We start from the raw sequence: 23,772 nt of genomic DNA, 5'->3' as shown, positions 1-23,772 counted from the left end.
GACAGGATTAAACCTTTGTGGCATCTGATTAAATTAAGCCAGTTGAATCTCTGAATAACTTCTGATGATATTAACGGATGTCACTTAAATGTGCGTGTATAACATACCTCTGAGCACTACTTTAACACACAAAGTCATTTACTTCAAATTGGTTAATTCCCCTCTAAAAGAGAAATATCATGAAGCATGTGCCTGTTAATACATTAACAGTCATTTCCAGGCTACAGTGCATGTAATGGTTTCCATTCTTCCTGGATTCTTTTTAACCCTATGTAATTTCTTGTAAGTTTTTGAGTAGCTGCTTTAATTGGCTTGTAATGCAGCCAGTCCTAACTCACTACCGTGCTTGACAGTGTCCTATGTGTAGTGATGCCATCATTGAGGAGTAAAACGTCAGTTGACAAGGTTAGCCAGATTGAAAACTCACCAAAGCCCAGGGTCTGGAGCTCTCCTGGTGGCCACCTTGTTCTGAAATGCTCCACCTTGTGTCGTAAGGTATCAGATTTGATACTGGGTCATTGGCGAGTCACAGAGTCATTTACAGCACAGATGGAGACCATTTGCTCCATCAAATCTATGCTGGTTCTCCATGGAGCAACTGAGTCAGATCAATTCCCTCAGTCTATCACTATAGCCTGCACTATTTCCTTCAAAGTCCATCCAACTTCCTTTTAATCATCTCTGCTTCGACCACCCTCGTGGATGATCCATCACCACACCTTGTGCAAAATATTCCTCCTGCACCTCTTGCCCAAAACCTTCAATCTGTTTCCCCTCAGTCCTTGTACCATCAACTAATGGAAAGTATTTCCTTGTCTACCTTATCCTAAACTTGTCATAATCTTGTAAACCTCTTTCAAATCTCCCCTCGATCACCTTCGCTTCATGGAGGACAATCCCAGGTTCTCCAACCTAACCATGTAACTAAACTCTTTCATCCCCGGAACCATTGTGGTAAATCTCCCCTGGCTCCTCACATGCTTTTTAAAGTGTGGTTACCAGCGCTGGACACAGTGGCCCAACCAGAGCTTTGTAAATGTTGAGTATGACTGCTTTGGTACTCAAGGTCTCTATGAAGTCCAAGATTCCATATGCTTTGCTAAACCCTCTCTCAATATGTTGTGCCACCTTGAAAAATCTATGCAAATGCATTACCAGGTATGGTGTCCCATTATGTCTATCTTGGCTTTCCCTACCTATGCGCCAAAATGCATCACCTCACACCTCTCTGTGTTAAATTCCATCTGCTACCTGTCTGCCCATTCAGCTAGCCCATCAATGTCCTGTGGCAGGCAATTGGTATCATCCCCCAATTTTCGTATCATTGGCTAATTTTGAAATTTTATTCTGTACTCCAATATCCAAGAGATTCAGATATGTCCAAAAACACAGTGACCCTAGGGATCCTAGGGAACACTACTGTGTACCATCCTGCAGTCTGAAAAATATGTGAGTTTGTCATTTTCAACTTGACGAAGCGTTAGAGCGTTGATGCCTCAAATTTAGGTCGGGGCAAATTAAACCAGGGTTCATTTCACCTGAAGGTCAACCAATGATGCCTCCTGGGAAATTCACGTGTGGTTCTCATCACTAAAGGCACCTTAAAGCTGTCATGAAACCCAGTTGGCATTCATCCCTTGCACTCATACATGACGAATAGTATTGGATGAGATCCTGGAAGATATCCATAGCAGTCACGGCTCAGTTTGGAAAACAGTTGGAACATACAGATGAAGGTGGGATCATCTTACGTGGTGACCCTTTAGGATATCAAGTGAATTATACTTGAAGTTAATTTTATTGGTTTATTAATAGTTTGATTATTTGTTGCATGATTGCTATAATTTTATTGCTAACAGTGCCACTTCAGGAATTAAATATGGTTGCTAGAATTCTCACTTGCCATCAATATAAGGATGTCACCAAGAAATCAGAGAGTGAATTCAGTAGAAACCTCTTCATCCAGAGAATGAGAATATGGAGCCTGCTGCTACAGGGTTGGAGCACTGTTCCTGAAGTACTGTTCCTCAGTAGTTGAAGCAAATATTATGGATGCTTTTAGGGAGAAGGTAGAAAACCTTATGAGGGAGAAGGTAATACAGGATTATGTTTATGCAGATGAATGAGGAACAAAGGGAGTAATCTTGAGTGGACAGGTTTGGTGGGATGACTTGTATCTGTGCTATATAATCTGGAATTTTATGGGCTAAATCGCTGGCTTTGAAAGCAGACCAAGGCAGGCCAGCAGCACAGTTCGATTCCCGTAACAGCCTCCCTGAACAGGCGCCGTGTGGCGACTAGGGGCTTTTCACAGTAACTACTGTGACAATAAGCGATTTTCATTTCATATCAGTGAATGCTGCCTTAGGTGTAACTCTCAGAGTAGGACCAATTCTGATACAAGTGAATTTAATTTTACTACTTCTGTCCATTACCTACCCCACACCAAATCTGTCTATTGCCCCCCACACCCCGCCTTCGTTCACATATTTCCCTGCCAATCTGCAGTCTCCACCCTCCCTACCTTTCATATTTCCCTTATCAATTTCCCTGATCTTAGTCTGCACCTTCGGCCACCATCTACTATTTACACTCTGGTCTAATTTTCTCTCCCATTAACTTCCGTGTTCCATCTTCTCCTCCCCAAAACTGTCCTTGGCTGTGTCCATTCATCCATTCTTTGTGATCTGATTGGTGAATCAACCTGAATTTTCTTTCACCTCCTTGGCCTAATTTATTTCTTTAACATGACCGTTGATAGTGAATGGGGATGAGGACAGAGCTGGGGCACTTCACAACAAAATATGATGATCACCTGAAAACAGATCTCTGTCCCATTGGTGTTTATTCTGAGTGGGACAGCCTGGGTATGAAAACCATGCAGTGTTCTGGTCAGGCCAGACCTTGAGTACTATGTCCATTTCTGAGGACCCAGGCTTGGTGGTCATGATGGAGTGGGAGATATGTTGGACCCTAAGGTTGTAGATTGTGGTTGAATACAAGGGAAACACTCAAGCGCTGGAAAGCAGTGCAGAGAATATCATAGCTCTTTTCCCTTGAATCGACAGCTCAACTGTAAAGAAACATTTGAATGAGTTTTCAGCTCAGAAGGAAGGCATTCGAGAGGTTGATAATAAATGATATGGAAAGGCTAAATCCAGAATTTAAACTAGTAAAGGGTTTCATACTAATCAGTAATGACTCCACTAGGGAGAGGTTATAATACGCATCAGGGTCGATGAAGGAATAAAAGCTCAATGATTCCCTGAATCGTAATTGCTTTGTGATCTTGTGAACTACAAGTGGGTTATTTCAACCAGGTTTGACTGGTTCCTAATGAGCAGAGAGCTAGCAGTCCTTGCACGGAGTTTGAAAAGAAGCAGCACTAACAAAGCCGAGATAAAGAAGCAAAAGCTCAAGAAAATACCTACAAAAAGGCTGGGGGAAAAGCAATATAGGACATAGAAGAAGCTCAGAATGGAGGGGAACAGGGACAATTCCAAGAGAAAGAAAGCAAATGGAAAGAGAACTACAAACAAAAAGCAGCAAGGCAATTTCGAGTGGAAGGTGCCTCCATGAGTTATTGAGAGATTAAGAGCGGGCGGCACGGTAACACAACGGTTAGCACTGTTGCTTCACAGTGCCAGGGACCGGGGTTTGATTCCCAGCTTGGGTCACTGTCTGTGCGGAGTCTGCATGTTCTCCCCTGTGTCTGCGTGGGTTTCTTCCGGGTGCTCCGGTTTCCTCCCACTAAGTCCCGCTCTCAGTGTATTCAAAGTCTCTCTCAGTATACTCGAAATGGCACCGGAGTATGGCGACTAGGGGCTTTTCACAGTAACCTCATTGCAGTGTAAGCCTACTTGTGAATCTAATCAAGATTATTATTATTAGTATTAGGATGTTTGCACATCAGATTGGAATGAAGAAAATTCTATCACAATCTGCTTAAACATGGCCAGTGAGTGTGTATGTATCAGAGATTGGAGGAACAACAATTCCGATAAGGTGTGTTTTTCTTAAATTTCTTTGAACTGTATAAGGGGTGATTGTAGTTTTTAGCCATCATTAGGCGATGTCCTAATTTTCTGTTTTCATTATAAGGACATTCTATTGTTGCCATGTATTGTCCTGAACATCCACCACTTTCCAGTGCAGGGTGAGAGGAGACCTTCATCTTTCAGGCTGGGCTGGATTGAAACTCAGGAACCTGGAAACCAAAAGACCATCTTGGTTCTGGACCACATTGCCACTATGCCAAGTATCGTATGTCAACCTGAACAACAGAATTTAGTTCCAGATGCAAAATATAATTCTGAGAGAGGGGCTAAATGGGGCATTAGGTTAAATTTAGTTTATTTTTCAGAATATCAGTTAGCAAAATAAGGGTTAGCATATTCACCATATTAAATAAAGTGGACATGTAAGTGAGCTGTCTAAGAAATATAGCAACATGGCAGGGTAAAGTTACAGATCATGGAAAGCAACTTATGGTCAACTGATTCCATTACTTTCGCTGTAAAATGTGGCACCTTCCAGCATAGTTATGCTTTTGAAATATATAAACGTGAATAAATCTGAAAACACACCTCGATGTGCCATTCTTTTTTGATCTTCAGGAAGACATCATAGAGCTCATCAATTTCCTTGACTGAATCATCAGGGCATGTGTGCTGAGGAATGAGCACAAAGTCCTGCACAGCTGGAGTAGGTAAAAGCCCAAATTAAAGTTAGCATAACGTAGCTGTTACCCAGTGCTTAATAAAACTGACAGTTTCAACCACATGTATCTGTTGACCTAAAGATGTAATTCCACATTCCCTTTCTGTTTACCCTTCCATCTGCTTTGCAGAGTACCAAATATGCCCAACGCATTCACTCAGAAAGCTATTTAAATGCAACACACAGAAACCCAGGCAAACCTGCTGCTGAATTTCAATCTCTGGCATAAAGTCCAATCTCGTTTACATCCATTATACATGTTTATCATTTTGCCGAACAGCAAATACTGGATCCTTTTGCAGTTAACAAGAGATTTTATTTCCTTTTCTTGTCTTATCCCTTTTTTTGCCTGTTTTTATTTTTGCCATTGTGTATAAGTAGTGCCTTTGACATTTAATATGATTGTCAAGCCTGCATAACTATGTAGTAATCCTTCCAGCCTATCTCTGAAGCTACCAATTTCCTACAGGTAGGGCCATTTTTATACAGAGGTACAATTAGAAAGCTGCAAAACGGGCGGCAGGGTGGCACAGTGGTTAGCACTGCTGTCTCACTGCACCGAGGGCCCGAATTTGATCCCGGCCCCTGGTCACTGTCTGTGTAGAGTTTGCACATTCTCCCTGTGTCTGCATGGGACTCATCCCCACAACCCAAAGATATGCAGGGTCAGTGAATTGGTACAGATTTGTACAGAAGATGAAGTCACATGGGATCAGAGGTGAGCTGGCAAGGTGGATATAGAACTGGCTCGGTCATAGAACTCAGAGGGTAGCAGTGGAAGGGTGCTTTACTGAATGGAGGGCTGTGACTAGTGGTGTTCCTCAGGGATCAGTGTTGGGACTTTTGCTGTTTGTAGTATATATAAAGATTTGGAGGAAATGTAAGTTTGCGGACGACACAAAGGTTGGTGGAATAGCGATGAAGACTGTCAGAGGATACAGCAGGATATAGATCAGTCGGAGAGATGGCAGATGGAGTTTAATCTGGACAAATGTGAGGTATTGCATTTTGGAAGGTCTAATACAACTGGGAAATATATAGTGAATGGTAGAACCCTTAAGAGTATTGACAGGCAGAGGGATCAGGGTGTTCAGACCCACAGGTCACTGAAAGTGGCAACGCAGGTGGAGAAGGTGGTCAAGAAGTCAAACAGTATGCTTGCTTTCGTTGGACAGGGCATTGAGCATGAAAAGTGGCAAGTCATGCTGCAGAGAACCTTAGATAGGCCACACTTGGAATATAGTGGTCAAATCTGGTTGTCATACTACCAGAAGGTTGTGGAGGCTTTGGAGAGGGTACTTAAGAGGCTTACAAGGATGTTGCCTGGTAGTGAGGGCATTAGCTCTGAGGAGAGGTTGGATAAACACGGTTTGTTCTCACTGGAACGACAGAGGTTGAGGTGGCGACCTGATAGAAGTTTACAAAGTTATGAGGGGCACGGATAGAGTGGATAGTCAGAAGCTTTTTCCCAGGGTGGAAGAATCAAATACAAGAGTCAAAGACATAAGTTTAAGGTGCGAGGGAAGTTTTTTACACAGAGGGTAGTGGGTGCCTGTAACGCGCTGCCAGAGGAGGTGGTGGAAGCAGGTATGATAGTCATGTTTAAGGGGCGTCTTTATAAATACATGAATAGCATGGGAATAGAGGGATACGGACCCCAGAAATGTAAAAGGTTTTTGGTTAGATGGGCAGCGTGGTCGGCGCAGGCTTGGAGGGCCGAAGGGCCTGCTCCTGTGCTGTACTTTTCTTTGTTCTTTGTAAATTGCCCCTGAATTGGAAATCTTTTTTAAAAAGCTACAAATCTGTTGTCAGCTGCCTTCAAGTGTAAAAATGCTTTGGCACCAGAAACATTGAATTGATAGTGTATAATTTGACAGATTAGTAACACCTTGCATAGTGATGATATAAATATGAATTATACATTTTAAAAGGCCTCACTGCATTGTTGTACATGCAGCAGCGTAGATTGCTACATAAATTGCTACATAAATTGCTATCCTCCCACCTCTCCAATGGGATAATAGCTGAAAGTAAAGCATAACAATCAAGCAACCGATTCTTTGAAAGAGTAGAAGATTCCTGTGAACATTGCAGGGGTTGGCATGGCTATCACGTTCATATGTTTTGGTCCTGTCCAAAGCTGGAGGATTACTGGAAGGAGGTGTTTAGGGTAATCTCTAAAGTGGTGCACGTGAAACTGGACCCGGGCCCTGGAAGGCCATATTCGGAGTGTCGGAGTGTCAGGGTTGGAAACAGGTGCGGAGGCAGATGTTGTAGCCTTCGCTTCTTGATTGCCCAAAGGCGGATCCTGATGGGTTGGAGAGCAACCTCCCCACCCTGTGCCCTGGCATGGCGGGGGGACCTGTTGGAATTCTTGACTCTTGAGAAGGTTAAGTTTGAACTGTGGGAAGGATGGAGGGGTTCTACAATTCATGGGCATTATTCATTATGCACTTTCAAGAATTGGATAACATCGAACATTAGTTGGGGGTGGGGTGTGGGTGGGAGGGTTGGGGGGAGGGGGCGGTGTGTGTTAATGGTGACTATGGGTGATTCCTGATTCCTTTTTGTCATTTGTTTATGTGAACATGCGGGCCAATGTTTGGGGTTTGCTGGGAGGATGGGATCGTTCTTATTGATATGGGGATTGACATATTTGTTACTGATTATTGTTGATTGTTGGTGGGTGTAAATTTGGGAGAAAATGTGAAAAAGGAGAATAACATTTTTTTTAAATAAATAACAATCAAGCAAAAGGCTGATCAAGTCCCACAGTACAAAGATAATTGTGGATAATAATTATCAGTGCAATTCTCAACAGTTGAAAATTAACTCGGTTTTTAGGTCTGAACTGAAAATGGTGACATACCCCGTGGCTCAATATGGCTGGGAGATTTAATGGAATTTGTAAGCCTAGAGAAGGTTAAATTCAGTTTAAGAGGGGATGCGGTGGGGTATCAAAAAAGATGGCGTCCGTTCATATCTCACTTTAAGGAATTAACCTCAGTCAACAGCTAAAAGGGGAAGGGTTAGTTGGTTAGTTAATTAATTGTTTTCAGGTTGAGGATGGGATTATTAAATGTTAGTTAAATATGTGTAATATAATTTCTGCGAAAAATGTTGAAAAAAATAATAAAAATATTTAGAAAATGGTGGCATGGCCATTTTGGACCATCGAAGCTTATCTCTCTCTCGGCACCTGATTCTCTTATCTTGGTATCCAATTGCTTTTTCAACATTCCCAATGTTTCTGTTTGCACAGCCCTGTACAGTAGGTAGCTTATTTTGTATGAAAGGGAATTTGAGAAAATATAAAACCACATTGTTAGCATGTTTACATGTGGCAGTAACATACTATGTCTGTATAATTCAGAGAAATGTCAGTCCATAGCCACGGATTAACACATTTTTCTGTGCATTGTGGGACCCTTGCAGCGGAACATTGGATTCGGACACCTAACACTTTTCCAAATTATGTTTTTGGGGGCAGTGGCACAGATTTTTACATTCCTGTGTACGATCGAAGGGCAAGTTGATGTCACCATCTACACCTTGCCTCACTATTAAACTCCACTCTCCAATGTACTTGGGTTGTGATTAACTCACTCTGATTTTGAGACAACTCTGGTTGAAGATGACGCACCTTCCCTGTTTGGGAAAATTTGGGGAAAATTTATTAGTTTAAAATAAAACACTTAAACAGTTTGGTCACTGCCTTATGCCTTCCCATTCTCCCAGGAATTCAATTCCGAATGCTGCCCTTGATAAAATGCAAGAAGGTAGAGGAGGATAATAAAGGATAGCTGGCTTTCTTTAGTAATTTGCTTTCTTTCCCCAAATTTGTTTCATTTTAGTGAACCTCATAGCCGCTCTGATTATATTCTGAGATCGCTTACTTGCATGTGGAGAGTCATGGGATTGTTTAACTGTGACAGTTTCCCATCTCTCGCTGTGGAACAGTGAAGAACTATACCTGTGGTTTGTGATTTGAACTGAATCACAAATGGTTCCCTGGAGAAAGCATCCTCGTCACCTGGCTGCATGTCTTTATACTGAAAGCGCCTTTCCACTTGCACAACATCATCGCTAAATGGGGAATATATGACTTGGTTAGATGCATTAAGGACGACAGAACAAAGCCAAACAGACTGATAAGATCCTAGTTTTGATCACTGGGTTAGGGGATCTCAGCTGATGCAGTGGTAGGTGTGCTACAATTTGACTTGCCTCTTGTTAGTGATTTATCTTTATAAATAATAATGTAATAATCTTTATTGCCACAAGTAGGCTTACATTAACACTGTAATGAAGTTACTGTGAAAAGCCCCTAGTCGCCACATTCCGGCGCCTGTTCGGCAATCTGCTGCACTTGTATGCTCGTTTTCTGTGACACATGCAAGAGGGCACCTAGATCCCTCTACATCGGAGCACCCCAAAATCTCTCCCCATTTAGATAATAAATTGCCTTTCCATTTTTTCAACCAAAATCATGACCTCATACTTATCCATGTTAAACTCCATCTGCCACATTTTGGCACACTCCCCTAACCTATCTATATCCATTTGTAAGGTTCTTATTTCCTCATTGCAACTTACTGTCCCACCTATTTTTGTGTCATCTGCAAATTTGGCTGTAGAACCTTCTATCCCTGTATCCAAGTCGTTAATATAGATTGTAAATAGCTGGGGCCCAAGGACTGAACCCTGTGGCACCCCACTAGTTACATGTTGACATTCAAAAAAAGACCCATTTATCCCAACTCTCTGTCTCCTGTCCGGTAACCAGTCTTCTATCCAAGCTAATAAGTTACCCCTAATCCCATGTGATTTCACCTTGTGAATTAACCTTCTGTGCGGCACCTTATCAAACACCTTCCGGAAGTCCAGATAGACTACATCTACAGGATCCCCATTATCCACTTTGCTTGTTACATTTTCGAAGAACTCAAGCAAATTAATCAAAGATGATTTGCCCTTCATAAGGCCGTGCCGACTCTGATGGATAGCGCTCTGACTTTCCAAATGCCCTGATATTACGTCCTTGATAATTGATTCGAACAATTTTCCAACAACAGATGTTAAACTAACTGGTCTGTATTTTCCCACATTCTGCCTCCCTCTCTTCTTGAATAAGAGCGTTACGTTAACATTTTCCAATCCACCGGAACCTTTCCCATGCCCAGGGAATTTTGGAATATTATAACCAATGGATCCACTAATGAATCCCATTATTGATGCTAACTTTTGCAAGAGGGCCATAATGGGATTTGTGTCAGGGAGAACCCAGAACGCAAAGTTGCAGGGCCCTCTCCGGTGACGTCCAGTGAGGGTAAGAACACATTACCATGCATTTGAATGCATTTAAATATTCATAATCGGCTTAATGCCACCCTTTCCGGATCCGCCGTACATTCTTCCCTCCACCCCGCTAACGTGACGTTACACCGACGGGAATCACGACTGGTTTCCAACATCGGAAATCAGTCATGGTGACCACCCCAGGAACTTGGAGGAGTCCAGTTCCCAGGTGGTGGGGGCACGGTTGTGACACCCTGGCAGTACCAACCTGGAGGGATTCCTGTATTGTAGGGGTGGGGGTGAGTGCCTGCATTGGAGGGGAAGGGGGGATTCCTGCACTGCGGCACAGGGGTGGGTGGGTGCCTGCAATGTGGGGGGCGGGGGGGGGACGTCTGCATTGGTGGGTTAGAAGGGGCATTAATGCCCCAATTGTGGCAATATTGGGGGAGGAGGGTCTTTAACTTCAATTTAACATTGGGGAGCTTTCTAAAAACAACATCCTAATATCTGTAGAGCCGACTTGCCAGGAAAGCCCCACCTTTCAGGAATGACGGCACAAAACACACCCCCTTCCCCAGCCCCTTCCCCAGCCCCTTCCCCCCCCCCCCCCCCCCCCCCATTTTCCTGGCAAAGTATCAGAAGCTCTGGAGAGAAAACCTGCCGCGAAACACGCTGGTCTTCAGCCAGAACCTAAGACTTTGTTAATTGGGGGGGGAAATTGTGCCCATTTTCTACCTTTGCTGATGACTGTCTGGTGTTTAACCAATATCACCGTTTGGCCATTAATGGGTCCCCGTACCCTGCTCTCTCTCTGTCTGCCTGAAAACCAGATTCTGACTCTGAGAAGGAACAATGGGTGGGATTCTGTGATCCTGAGGCTAAGTTTTGACATCATCGTAAATGCCATTGCGTTTCTCGACAGCGTCAACATGGCCTCAGGAGCAGAAATTCTGACCCCTACAGGGGGCCAGCACAGCACTGGAGCGACCCACACCGTTTCAGCTGCCAATCCCCGGTATCAGATGGGCGGCGCGGTACTGCGCATGCGCAGTTTGGCCAACGCGCGCATGCGCAGTTGGACCGGCGCGATTGGCGTGCATGCGCAGTGGCTCACGTCTCCACACCGGTCCCGACGCAACATGGCAAAGGGCTAAAGGGGCCGGCGTTGAGCAAAAGAGGCCCCCAGCCCGAGAGGCCGGCCCGCCGATTGGTAGGCCCCGATCGTGAGCCAGGCCACAGCAGACCCCCCCCCCCCCCCCCCCCCCACCACCAGGCCGTCCCCAGATGCATCCACGCCGAGGTCCCACTGGGTAAGAGCAGGTGTGAACGGCGCCGGCGGGACTCAGCTTTTTTGGCGAGGCCGCTCTGCCCTACCCAGGCCGAGAATTGCCGGGGGGCCCTTAGAGCGGCCCGCGACCAGCGGCGGTGCCGAATGGCGCCGATTCTCCGCTCTTCGGAGATCGGCGGACCGGCATCGGGGCCGCGTGGCGCGATTCGCGCCAGTCCCGGCGATTCTCCGGCCTGGCCCCAGGGTGAGAGAATCCCGCCCACTGTAACTTGTATAAATAATGGACACACTCGTGGGTGACAAATGGCTGGAACAAGAAGATTCAGCAGTATCTAAGGAACCATGCTGTAATGAGAGCCAGTTGCCCTGAGAAGGAAAGGAGAAGATTGGTAATAAGGGATGATGTGTTGAGATAAGCTCTAGACAAAAGATGATAAATGTCTGTGGTTGCTTTACATTCCAGATGTCATAATGGCTGTCAACATTAGTGAGCTCTCAGATTTCACTTTCCTTCTGCCAGTGCTGTTGGTAAAGTACTTGTAATGTAAAACATGTGCCCTTAATAGGATTTCATAGTAAGCAATTGCAAGTTTATTTTGGGCATAAATCTTTATGTTCCGAGCACATTAGGTTGGCCATTTAATATTCAGCTGCTGGTGGCACAAAAGCAGTCCCAAAAACTGGATATGATTTTTCGGGGTGTATAGAAAAAGGCCCAGTGGTGAAGAGCTGGATTAGGCAGACACATAAAGTGAGGGTGTGATTTGACTGTATTGGAATCTTGCACGCTGAGAAGGAAAATCTTAACTATTTCTGAATGGAGGAGAAGGCATTAGGAAGTCTTAGGAAATTGAATCACAGAATAATAGTGCGGAAGAAGCCAATCGGCCCATCGAGTCTGCACTGACGCATGAAAAACACCTGACCTGTTACCTATTTGCCAGTACTTGGCCAATAGCCTTGAATGTTATGGCGTGCCAAGTGCTCAAATAGGTATTTTTGTTTAAAAGGCATTTTCACATAGACATAAATATCAGTAGAACACATCAACTCGATAAACAACCACAACCCACGTGACCCCTGACACCAACCCCCCCCCCGCCACATCCTGTCTTCCCCATTTAACCCCTTACCCCCCACCCCCTTTCTGACCCCTTATCCTCTTTAAAGAAATCGATAAACTGCTTCCACCTCCAGATGAGCCCCCCTGCTGACCCTCACAGAGTCATCTTGACCTTCTTCAGTCTCAAGAATTCTGCGAGGTCGCTGTCTTATACGCCCGCTTTGGGCGGCTCCGAATCCCGCCATCGGAGCAAAATCCATCTCCGGGCTATCGGGGAGGCAAACGCCAAAACATCGGCCTCTTTCTCCCCACCAGACTCCCGGGTCTTCTGACACCCCAAATATCGCCACCTCCGGACTCGGCATCACCACCACACCAAACACTTCGGACATCATGTCCAAACCCCCCCCCCCCCCCTCAGTCTTGGACACACCCAGAACATGTGGATAGGATTTCCCCCCCCCCCCCCCCCCCATGCACCACCCACACATATCCTCTACCCCAGCAAAGAACATACCTCATCCTCGCCACTGTCATATGAGTCCAATGCACCACGTTAAACTGGGTGAGGCTTAGCCTCGCACATGACAAGGACATGTTATGCAGATACTTTTCAAAGAATGTGAGGCAACCCGCCACCAGCCTCTCAGGCAGTGCATTCCAGACCATCACCACTCTCTGGGTAAAAAGGGTTCTCTTCAAATACCCCCCTCAACCTCCTGCCCCTCACCTTGAACTTGTGTCCCCTCGTAACTGACCCTTCAACTAAGGGGAACAGCTGCTCCCTATCCACCCTGTCCATGTCCCTCATAATATTGCACACCTCGATCAGGCCGCCACTCAGTCTTCTCTGATCCAGCGAAAACAACCCAAGCCTATCTAACCTCTCTTCATGATTTAAATGTTCCATCCCAGGTAACATTCTGGTGAATCGCCTCTGCACCCCCTCCGGTGCAATCACATCCTTTCTATAATTTGGTGGCCAGAACTGCACACAGTACTCCAGCTTTGCCCTCACCAAACAACTCCAACATGACCTGCCTGCTTTTGTAAATCATGCCTCGATTGATAAAGGCAAGTGTCCGTTATGCCTTTTTCACCACTCTATTAACCTGCCCCTTCTGCCGTCAGGGATCTATGGACAAACACACATTTTTAAAAGAAAGGTTGAAGAGAGAACAAAGTATAAAAGCTTTCTAAATTTTGCCCTTCTATATTAAATATGTTGCGTCTGCAAAGATTCCCTAACCAGCGTGCTCCATTAGAAATTCCTATCCTCACATTTATAATGGAAATGGCCAATGTTAAATGTGTTGTACTGTAATTACACACTACTTACGTGGAAGTACCACATAAATTAAGAATGGAAATTAAAGAATAATGACAACCGACAAGTTTAAATTAGGAGTCAATTAGCTCTCCCTCCCCACACTGCTTCACCTGAGGACGATATAGAGTTTGAATTCCCTTGTGCACTGCTTTGAGAGTGCAACTGATATAATTTTAGAAAGGCAGTAATTAATGTTTCGTGTACAATTACCACTATCAATGTACTGTGCGTAAAAAAAAGCCATTAATCACATTTCAAGATTTCTCAACAATGTCTCTATTTGTGGATAGCAGGGCTGTGTATTGAATAAATTAAGATTTCCAGATAGACCAAGTCACTCAGGAAACGCCTACATGCCTTTTGAAGGCAGTGGGAACACTGACTCTCTAATGATGTTTATAGCGTGTATTCACAAAGACTTGCCACAGGAGAAGGTAACTGATCCTTTCAGCTGTATTTTGGAAGCACAGTTCCCAGGAACAGCAGGCGCAGCTGCGGCAAGTAAGCTGGAATGAGATTCGAGCTTCAGACACGTAAGTCTGCAAAGAGATGGAATGATAACATTTGTCTGGTTCGTTTCAGGACACCCCTGTTATGATTCTCTTCTGATGAATTTAGCGACCGGGTTATTGATGCATGCAATTGGAGGGGTTCACTTTTTGTGGAAGTAGAGGAGCTTGGGGGTGGGGGTGGGGGGTGGGGGGGCACACAGGACATGCATGCTCTGAAGCAATTTGAACATTTCATAAAATCTGTAAGCACATTGTTGGAACTGTTACATGCGGCGGAAATCAAGTGTGTCCAACCTGGTGCCCTCGTGCTGCCTGAGACACTTGACAATCTGGCCCTGAAAGGAAAGAAGTTGCATTTATATTCGCAACTCTTAACAGACAATTCATTACTTTTGGAACTGTTGTGATGCAGGTAGCCTGCTTGCTCAAAAGATCCTACAAAAAGCAATGAATAGAGTATCTGTTTTAGTGATGTCGGTTGAGGGGGAGAAATTGACTGAGGGAACTCCCCTGCTCCTCTATGGAATCGTGCTGTGTATCTTTTACATTCATCTGAATGGACAAATGGGGCCTCTGTTTAAACGTGTCATCTGAAAGACACCACCTCCAACAGTGGAGTGTTTCCACAGTGCTACACAGGTGTGTCAGCTCAAATCCCTGGAGTGGGGCTTGAACTTGTAAAGTTCCGTCTTGGAGGCGCGAGTGATACCAACTGATCCATGCCCTGGCGACATAGTCCTATTTGTGCTTTTATCTTTTATTCAGTGGGTTTTCCTTTATTTTGTGGACTAGCAGCTTAGGCAACAACAATTTTAGCTCTGTTGGGTAAATCCAAGAGCATAGCACCAATATCTGTCATAAAGTCACTTGGCAGTACAGAACTTGAGAACTGCTGAAAAAAGAGACAAGTTGTTGAAGCTTTTTGTCTTGCACTCATCAGGACTGATGCAAGAATACAAAATTTCAAAATGAACAACAGAGGGTGCTGATTGGTTGGCAGTGGACTCTGGTTGCTGGAGGCGTTGCCATGGAGAATGTACCAGGTAACAGTGAAAGGACAGTGTAATTCTTAGTGCAGTCAGATTGGCCAACACTTACTAAACAATCCCGACTGTGCCAAGAATTAAATTAACCAATTTCAGATGATCAGTTCGGGCTCACAGTGTGGCTCACTTATGCATGCTACAAACTATACATATTCACACACAGGGCCCTGTCCTTTGCAAACAAACAGAACATGTCCATGCATTGTGCCTTTTTCAACTAAACAAAAGCTTGGGGGACAGCCATTCCCTTGTTCATTCCCCATAGTAATACTTTGACTAATCAGAGTCGCCTTGCCTAGTTTGAATTTAAACAAAAACTTGGGAGTTAACTGTTCCCTGTTACATTCTCCATGACATCACCTCTACAAATCAGAGTCCATTTGCTTACCAATCAGCACCCTCTTCTCATGCAGTATAAATTGATGTTCCCCTTGAGATGTGGTATATTTACATCTGCCTTGTTAAGTGCAAGATGAAAAGCTTTAATCGCATGTCACTTTTTTAAGCAATACTAAATATTGGGTAAGAATTTGAGTTGGATGCAAATTAATGGTATTAAAAACTTAAATACCATTACTCCAAGGATTCATTCACAGCCAAAAACTAAAACTTTGACATCCTGGACTAAATCATGGCAAACATTCAATTGTTAGCATTGGGGTCAGTATAAGGTTGCATCTACACTATTTCTAATTCTACTTGAGTCCACATTGATGTCTTAATGTATCTAATGCAGACACAATTTATGCCCAACTAGCCCAAGTAGGATATCTCTTTTATGTAATAATCTTAATAAAACCCCATCAATCTGTCTTTGAGTCATAATCTTGGTCATTAGATAAGGTGTACCCTAAATCTGGTAACTATTCTCATCTATTTACAACCTGCCCCAAGTGACTGATTTTCAGTTTGCTATATGATTCATTGAATTCTAAATGAAATATGGTAGCTCAAGAGATTGAAAACTTGACTCGCGTTTAAAAGGTAATATAACATCTTCGTCAAGAAAGCTTAAGCATCCAGAGATCTTAATGTGCTCCAACAGTGGATAGCAGGAGTCCTGTTTGGAGAGTTCCACTGGCTCCACCAGAGATGCAGGGCAGGATCCTCAATACAGTGATGCCGGAATTGCGAAATGTGATTGGGCGGGAAATCGCGCGTGAGCCAAAAATCGTGGCCAGTGCCAGGCGCCCGGCGGAATGCTGTGCTCCGGTGCCTTGACAGTGGCATCAATGCATTCTACTCCACATGTACAGTAAACGCCGTTGGTATATCATTAACGTTTCAGACCCAGGGCCTCCACAATGCTCTGCCTCTGTCAGGAGCAATTACCAATGGTGAGACTCACTTGTGGTTTTAGAAATTGGCAAACAGGCGCCGTTGCAGCCGAGGGAGAGTGGAGGTAGGACATGTTCCCAGAGGCGTGACCACGGGCTGCCAGTCCAGCCGCTGGCTGGGGGGGGAGGGGGAGGGCGTCTGCCAGGACCAAGGGGGAGTAGCCGGGGGGGGGGGGGGGGGTGATCAGGGAATGGGCCGCAGGGTCGGGATGACCCCCTCCCCCCTCAGACAGGAGTGTCCAGGCACGGACCGCCATTGCCACGGTCTATAAGGCAGCAATCTGGCTGCGCACCCCACTGACCACCCACCGTGGCCCGTGGTTGTGCAGAGTGACTCTGGCCGTATGGGTGGCCCCAACCCACCACCCCCGCACTCCACTCCCCTTGCCACAACCGGGTGCCACCCGCCCGCAGGGCATCACCTGGAAAACCCAAGGGGGACGCCCACAGTAGACCCTACAAAAGGGTGCTGGACGGGGGCCACAGTGAGTACCACTGGCATGGGTAGGGTCAGTCACCAATACCTCTGCTGGCAGGGACGAATGCCAAGGCCAGAGGCCCCCAGAGTACCGGGCACGTACGGGGCCAGGTGTGCGATGTGCAGGGCAAAGTGCCAGGGGGAACAACCGGGGGTGGGAGTGGGGATGGGGAAGTAAGGGGAGGGGTACATGCGGTGGCAGGGACTGCAGTGAAGGCTGGGTCCGCTGTATAGCCTGTTGGACCTGGTTGGGCACAGGGGTACGCACCATGCTAACATGTCTGCCTTTCACCCCCTGCAGCCAATGGATTCTGGAATCAAACCAGACATGGTAGCCTTCACCCTAGAAACCACAGCCCTGGGGGGCTGCACTGAGGCCATACAAGCAGGAGCTGCTCAGGGAGCACCCTGCAGTGGCGGAGCCTGCCCCAGAGGAGCCAGCCAGTGAGGATGGAAAGCTGGCCGGCCAACAGGCAGAGGAGGTGGTGGGAAGGAGGTACCGCATCAGGCCTCATATATAGCGGCAGCGCCTATCATTCGAGGACCTGCTGGACCGGGCGTGCCATTGAAGACTCCGGCTGAGCAGGGGGACCGTGCGACATATCTGCTGGATTATAGCTGGGGTGGAATGTGCAAATAAACTACACTTCTGATTTAACCCTAAGGAGTATTTGCTGCTATTCACTTTAAATATTGACCTCACAAACAGGGAGTTTGGGGAAACATGTCACAGCCTATTTCAAAAAATTAAAACATCTCTACTTATGGACAGATAGCAAGAAAACAAAGGAGCTTAGTTTTGCCTCCTAACCCTGTCCCTAACACAGGATTAGCAGGTCTGAGTGAATCAATAGAAAATAAGTAATGACTTGAATTTGGCCTCACTAACCTAATTGTTCTGGACACATCTGATCATGACAGCGTTGGTAGAAATGACCATCATGCAATTTACACATAAAGATTAATCTAATTAATCTGGCCAATTAACACCAATCAAGCATCTCACACTTACCAATAAAGTCATTGAAGGAGTCATTGACAGGTCCATCAAGTGAAACCAATGATCACTTAAGGTCCCCAGAATAGTTCGACCAAGGTTCATCTCAGCCTTGAGCCAGATTTGCCAGCATTTCTCACATCTCAAGACCAACTTGAGTAAAAGCAATGGTTTTCTTTCTTTATTACTGCTCTACACTATAAAACATATTGTCGCGATGAATGGGTGAAACTGACAACAAAAGCGATCAAATTACGGTATCCAAATATGGAAGATTAGCAAACTTGTTATATAACAAGCAAATTAAAATGTGAGGACTAAGTAGGTAATTGTTTAAACAGTGCACTTTCACATTCTAGTGAAACAAACCAAACTCAACTCTTCACCCAAGTTTGTCCAAACTCTGACCATTGGCAATCGTAATATTCTTTTACCTTTGTTGTTCCTTATGCTGACTGAATATTCAAAGTTATTGTAATTTTGGCCCAGTAATGCAAACTTGCACCAAGACAGGACTCAGCAAAAACTCTGAACGATGTTTCAACTGGACTCACTGAAATTCCTCCACCCCCCCCCCCCCCCCCCCCCCCCTCTCTTTCTTTACGGCGCTCCTTAAAACCCCTCTCCTCGACAAAGCATTGGCTCCTCTATCCTGATAGCTCCCTCTGTGGTTCAATGTAAAAAATGAGATTTTAAAAATATTGTTCTTATTAAGTGCCTCGGAATGTTTGGTTACGTTAAAGGCACGATAGAAATGCAAGTTGTTATTGAGCATGGTACCAAAGCATCAAGTACAACACTGGTTTCATACATCTCTGATTTTATTCTCCATTGAAGTGCCACCAGATCCCAGTGGTTTCCTGCTTGTCAGATAAGGTTCAAATACCCCACTGCATATGATCTATTTATAAACAGTACCGTCATGCATTTCAATTGGCTTTAGCGTATTGGACATTTGTGTGCTTTTTCTCTTTATTTTCCATTGTTACTTCACTCACCGATAAATAAAGAGGTACTGTTCCTTATAAGTCCCTCGACCCAGGGGTTTGCTTAGTTCGAATGAATAATGGCTTTCAGCTTGTCTGCAGATGTAGAAAAAGAATTGAAAATGAATTGCAGAGTATCAGGAAACAGCAATCAGACCTCTCAATCCATATTTTTTAATCCTTGAGTGAGTAACAATGTTATGCTGCCAGTTCATCAAAATCAATAAATAATTCTGCAAGAATGACATTTATTATTCTTACTCTGCCTAGAGGAGGAATTCCAGCATTTCAACACTTCAAAAGTACTTCATTGGCTGTAAAATGCTTTGGAATGTTTAAAGGACGTAAAAGTCTCCATATAGGTGCTAACTGTTTTTTATACGTGGTGACGAAACCCCTCTCAGCCTGTTGCAACAACACTGCTGGAACTTTCCTCTATTACCCTACTCAAAATTGGGGGAGATCACCGAGAAAATGACAGATAACTCATGCAGTGATGCCCACTGCTGCCTTATTGCCCTGTGATGTTATTTGTGTTACTTATTTCAGGATGGTTGGCGTTGTGTTCACAAAGACCACAAAATAGCTTGAACTTAAACAAAGCTATAAATTTATTCACGCTACTAATATGGATTCAATGCACACTCCTAAAGAATGCGCAGTTGATTAATAACATTTAACTACACTCATCTACAGCCAATCTTAATACTGATATAAACTATGATCTGCTCTCACTCACCCTATTTGTACTTCTGACTCTCTGTAGCTAACTCCTGCACACACACTCCCACAAGGCTTAGCATCACTGCCTTATATACTTGTAACTGTAGCTCCCTCTAGTGGCTACTCTTGACACTTCATTAACTCTTGCAGTTCTTACAGTTATAATAATACCACATGCCCCAACCCGAATTTTAGTACCACTATGTTGTGGGACTTGTCACCTTTGGCTATTTCTTCCCAGTGCACTCTCTGCAAGTGACAGCAAAAGAAAGGCAGGATTTTGGTGAATTTTCCTTATGTCTATCTGTATTATCGCAACATCCAGAGGGACAGTGCGTTAAGTAAGGAAGAACTGATTGGCCTGAGATATCCCCACAAAGAAGGAATGTATTGTATAGGCCTCTTTCCACCTCCCCTCAATTCCAATATCCTACATCTGTCAGCTTCATTTCTGCCAAGACGGAAAGGTTCCTCCCATCCATGGGCACTTCTAGCATTTTAATTCTGTCTCCACCAGAAGGAAGGACAGAAGATATTCACTAGTTAGTATTATTTAAAAATATACTTGTTGACAAGAGGCAGGATGAGACATGTGTCAGAATATTGTCCCTTTTTTCTCACACCTGCACATGAATAAAACTCACATTGAAGGAATGAAAGAAAATAAGCAATGTTATGATCTCGGACCAGACCCCCCAACAGTTGCTAGCATACTGGACAGAAGCTCCAATATTTTGTTTTAATTTTGTAAGACTGTGAGGGAAGGACGCCTCGCTCCAGCAGTGATTTCATGCAAAATAGGGATATGGTATCTGAAAACAAACTTTATTACCAGCACAGTATTAAAATATCTTTAACAGCACACAAGAAAATAGGTTGTAATTTCCAAACTATGCTAATTAATACAGTGACACAATAACCCTTAACTGCTATCTTTATTTCCATGCAAACAACAAAACCATTGCAGATCACAATACACTTTGAAATATAGTTAGCACTCAGGAGAGTTCATTAGCTCTGTTCATTAGCTGAACAGAGATATCTCGGTTACTCCGCTTTTGAGAAAGAGAGATTTTTTGATTCTCCTTGAAAGAAAGAGACCTGACTCCCTGTCCCTGACTACTTCAACTCCTAGCACCTTCCATTAACTGTATCATCTTACTAAGCTGAACACAATGGGTGTGATTCTCTGCCGGCGGGATGCTCCATTTTGCCATCGCCCGGGAGTTTCCCGATGGAGTGGGGCTACTCCACAATGGGAAACCCCATTGACCGGCCGGCATGACGGAGAGTCCCGCCGGCATGGTGAGGCAGAAATGTGGTGCGGCAGGGCGGAGCAACCCGCCCAGTGTCTCTAATTATCTGCTCCCCAAGGAACCCTCTTTATATAAAATAGAGTCCATCAACCCAAACTTTTATGATGCTTTAATTGCACCTCTGACTCCAAAAAAGCCTGCCTTTCAAACCAGATTTTTTAAAACATGACTGCAGCAGTCACACACTAACCCAGGTTTTAACCCTTATCCAAATACGTACAACACAATACATCTGAAATTCCTACATTTTATCACAACATTTGCATTTACTCATCTCAGGATGTCACAGTTATTTTTGAGGGATATTTATTGCTGGGACATATGCAAATGCTGCAGTTGATTTACATATAGCTAGGTCCCACAAGCACCTAATGGGCAGATGATCTAATTTGGTGGTGATGGTTGTGCCTTAGATATTGGCCAAGACATTTGAAACAATATTGCTGGTTTTCTTCAAATAGTGCCCAGTATCTCACAAATTGGTATGGAACTGACAAGAAAAGATACGCAGCACAAGGAGATTTGGATAATAGAAAGAGATAGAGATAAAGAACAAAGCCTAAAGGCAGCACGGTGGCGTAGAGGTTAGCACAGATGCCTCACGGCGCCAAGGTCCCAGGTTGGATCCCAGCTCTGGGTCACTGTCTGTGTGGAGTTTGCACATTCTCCTGAGGTTTGCATGGGTCTCGCCCCCACAACACAAAGATGTGCAGGGTAGGTGGAATGGCCACGCTAAATTGCTCCGTAATTGGAAAAATGAATTAGGTATTCTAAATTTTTAAAAAAAGAATAAAGCCTTTATAAAAAGAAAAAAAAGACCCGTTTTGCTGTAAGATTATTTTTGTTGAAATCACCATTAAATTTATAACGTTGCCTGGCCTGGTGTTTGTCCAGCCTTTTGACTCTGATTATCATATTTGGCAACACTCTTTCCTATCGGTGGGTTTAAGCCTTATTCCAAAAATTAAGCACATAATCTCGATCTAACACTTAAGTCCAATACCAAGCAGGTATTGCACTGTCGGATTGATTCCCTTTGGATGAAGCATAGTCTAAAAGTCAGGTGAAAAATCCAATGGCAACATTTGGAGCCGTGCAAGAAGTTTTCCTGGAGGTTGTACAAATGGTTAATAAACTACATGCTAATAGCTGGCGTACATCATCAGTGATGTCAGATCACGTCTCTTTTACTCAGGGAGCGATCCTCTGGAAGGAAACCCAAGCTTAATTATTCCTGTACGTAGTTGTTTGCAGTTAACATCTGTCTGAATTTCCTCTCTGCCTTGTTTCTGTTAAACACACCCGGGGTCCATTTCTGATTTTCCTTCACAAACCAACATTCCTGCATCAAGCAACACCACTGAACGCAGGCACACCACCTTTTCATCTCATTGAAGATTGTGGGATTTAAATATGCAAATAATGGCTGTCACATTTGCCTACATAAATAACAATGACTACAGAACTGCTTTTAGGTACCTCTGAGACATTGTGAGGTGCTATGAGGGCGGCACGGTAGCACAGTGGTTAGCACAGTTGCTTCACAGCTCCAGGGTCCCAGGTTTGATTCCTGGCTTGGATCACTGTCTGTGCGGAGTCTGCACGTTCTCCTCGTGTCTGTGTGGGTTTCCTCCGGGTGCTCCGGTTTCCTCCCACAATCCAAAGATGTGCAGGTTAGGTGGATTAGCCATGATAAATTGCCCTTCGTGTCCAATAATGTAAGGTGGGGTTACTGGATTACGCTATTGGAGTGGAGGCGTGGGCTTAAGCAAGGTGCTCTTTCCAAGAGCTGTTGCAGACTCGATGGGCCAAATGGCCTCATTCTGCACTGTAAATTCTATGATTCTATGATATTAATGCAGGCATTTTACCTGGTTCATTATCCTTTGCTCTTCGGATGTGAACAATTTTAGGAAGGATGTGTTATTATATAGAACATAGAACATAGAACATTACAGCGCAGTACAGGTCCTTCGGCCCTCGATGTTGCGCCGTCCTGTGAAACCACTCTAAAGCCCACCTGCACTATTCCGTTATGCCTATCCAATGACCACTACTGTAGATCAACCCTGGGTGTGATTACACATCGACCTCGCAGACCCATTTATGGGCTCCATGTCCTTATCGTTGATGTTAACTCCAAGTGGTTGGAAATACACAAAATGAAGTCCACAACCTCATCAGCAACGGTAGAGAAATTGTGACAGACATTCGCCACCCACGGGTTACACGAGGTTCTGGTCTCGGCTAATGGGACTGCTTTTACCAGTTAAGAATTCCAACATTTTATGAAGACCAACAGCGTTGAACATAGAACATAGAACATTACAGCGCAGTACAGGCCCTTCAGCCCACGATGTTGCGCCGTCCAGTGAAACCCCTCTAAAGTCCCTCTACACTATTCCCTTATCGTCCATATGCCTATCCAATGACCATTTGAATGCGTTTAGTGTTGGCGAGTCCACTACTGTAGCAGGCAGGGCATTCCACGCCCTTACTACTCTCTGAGTAAAGAACCTACCTCTGACATCTGTCCTATATCTATCTCCCTTCAATTTAAAGCTATGTCCCCTCGTACTGGACATCACCATCCGAGGAAAAAGGCTCCCAATGTCCACCCTATCTAATCCTCTGATCATCTTGTATGCCTCAATTAAGTCACCTCTTAACCTTCTTCTC

At 44.5% G+C, this 23,772-nt stretch overlaps 1 protein-coding gene across 3 annotated transcripts in view; it reads right to left on the bottom strand.

Annotated features, from left to right (window-relative positions):
• LOC119973876 (deoxyribonuclease-1-like) overlaps positions 1-23,772 on the bottom strand; it is a 45,120-nt gene that overhangs the window by 5,167 nt on the left and 16,181 nt on the right. For 2 of the 3 annotated variants that reach the window (XM_038812397.1, XM_038812398.1), the window contains exons 4-6: positions 19,067-19,150; positions 8,693-8,805; positions 4,587-4,699 (exon numbers count right to left, since the gene is read on the bottom strand). In XM_038812397.1, the coding sequence (XP_038668325.1) occupies positions 4,587-4,699; positions 8,693-8,805; positions 19,067-19,150 (310 nt within the window). The remainder of the gene's footprint in view (positions 1-4,586; positions 4,700-8,692; positions 8,806-19,066; positions 19,151-23,772) is intronic. The other variant, XM_038812400.1, reaches the window with a different exon arrangement.

The sequence above is a fragment of the Scyliorhinus canicula genome, chromosome 11, assembly GCF_902713615.1.
Source record: "Scyliorhinus canicula chromosome 11, sScyCan1.1, whole genome shotgun sequence".
Classification (NCBI taxonomy): domain Eukaryota; kingdom Metazoa; phylum Chordata; class Chondrichthyes; order Carcharhiniformes; family Scyliorhinidae; genus Scyliorhinus; species Scyliorhinus canicula.
The sequence above is the reverse complement of the archived record's forward strand: the minus strand, read 5'-3'. Positions and strand labels throughout refer to the sequence as shown.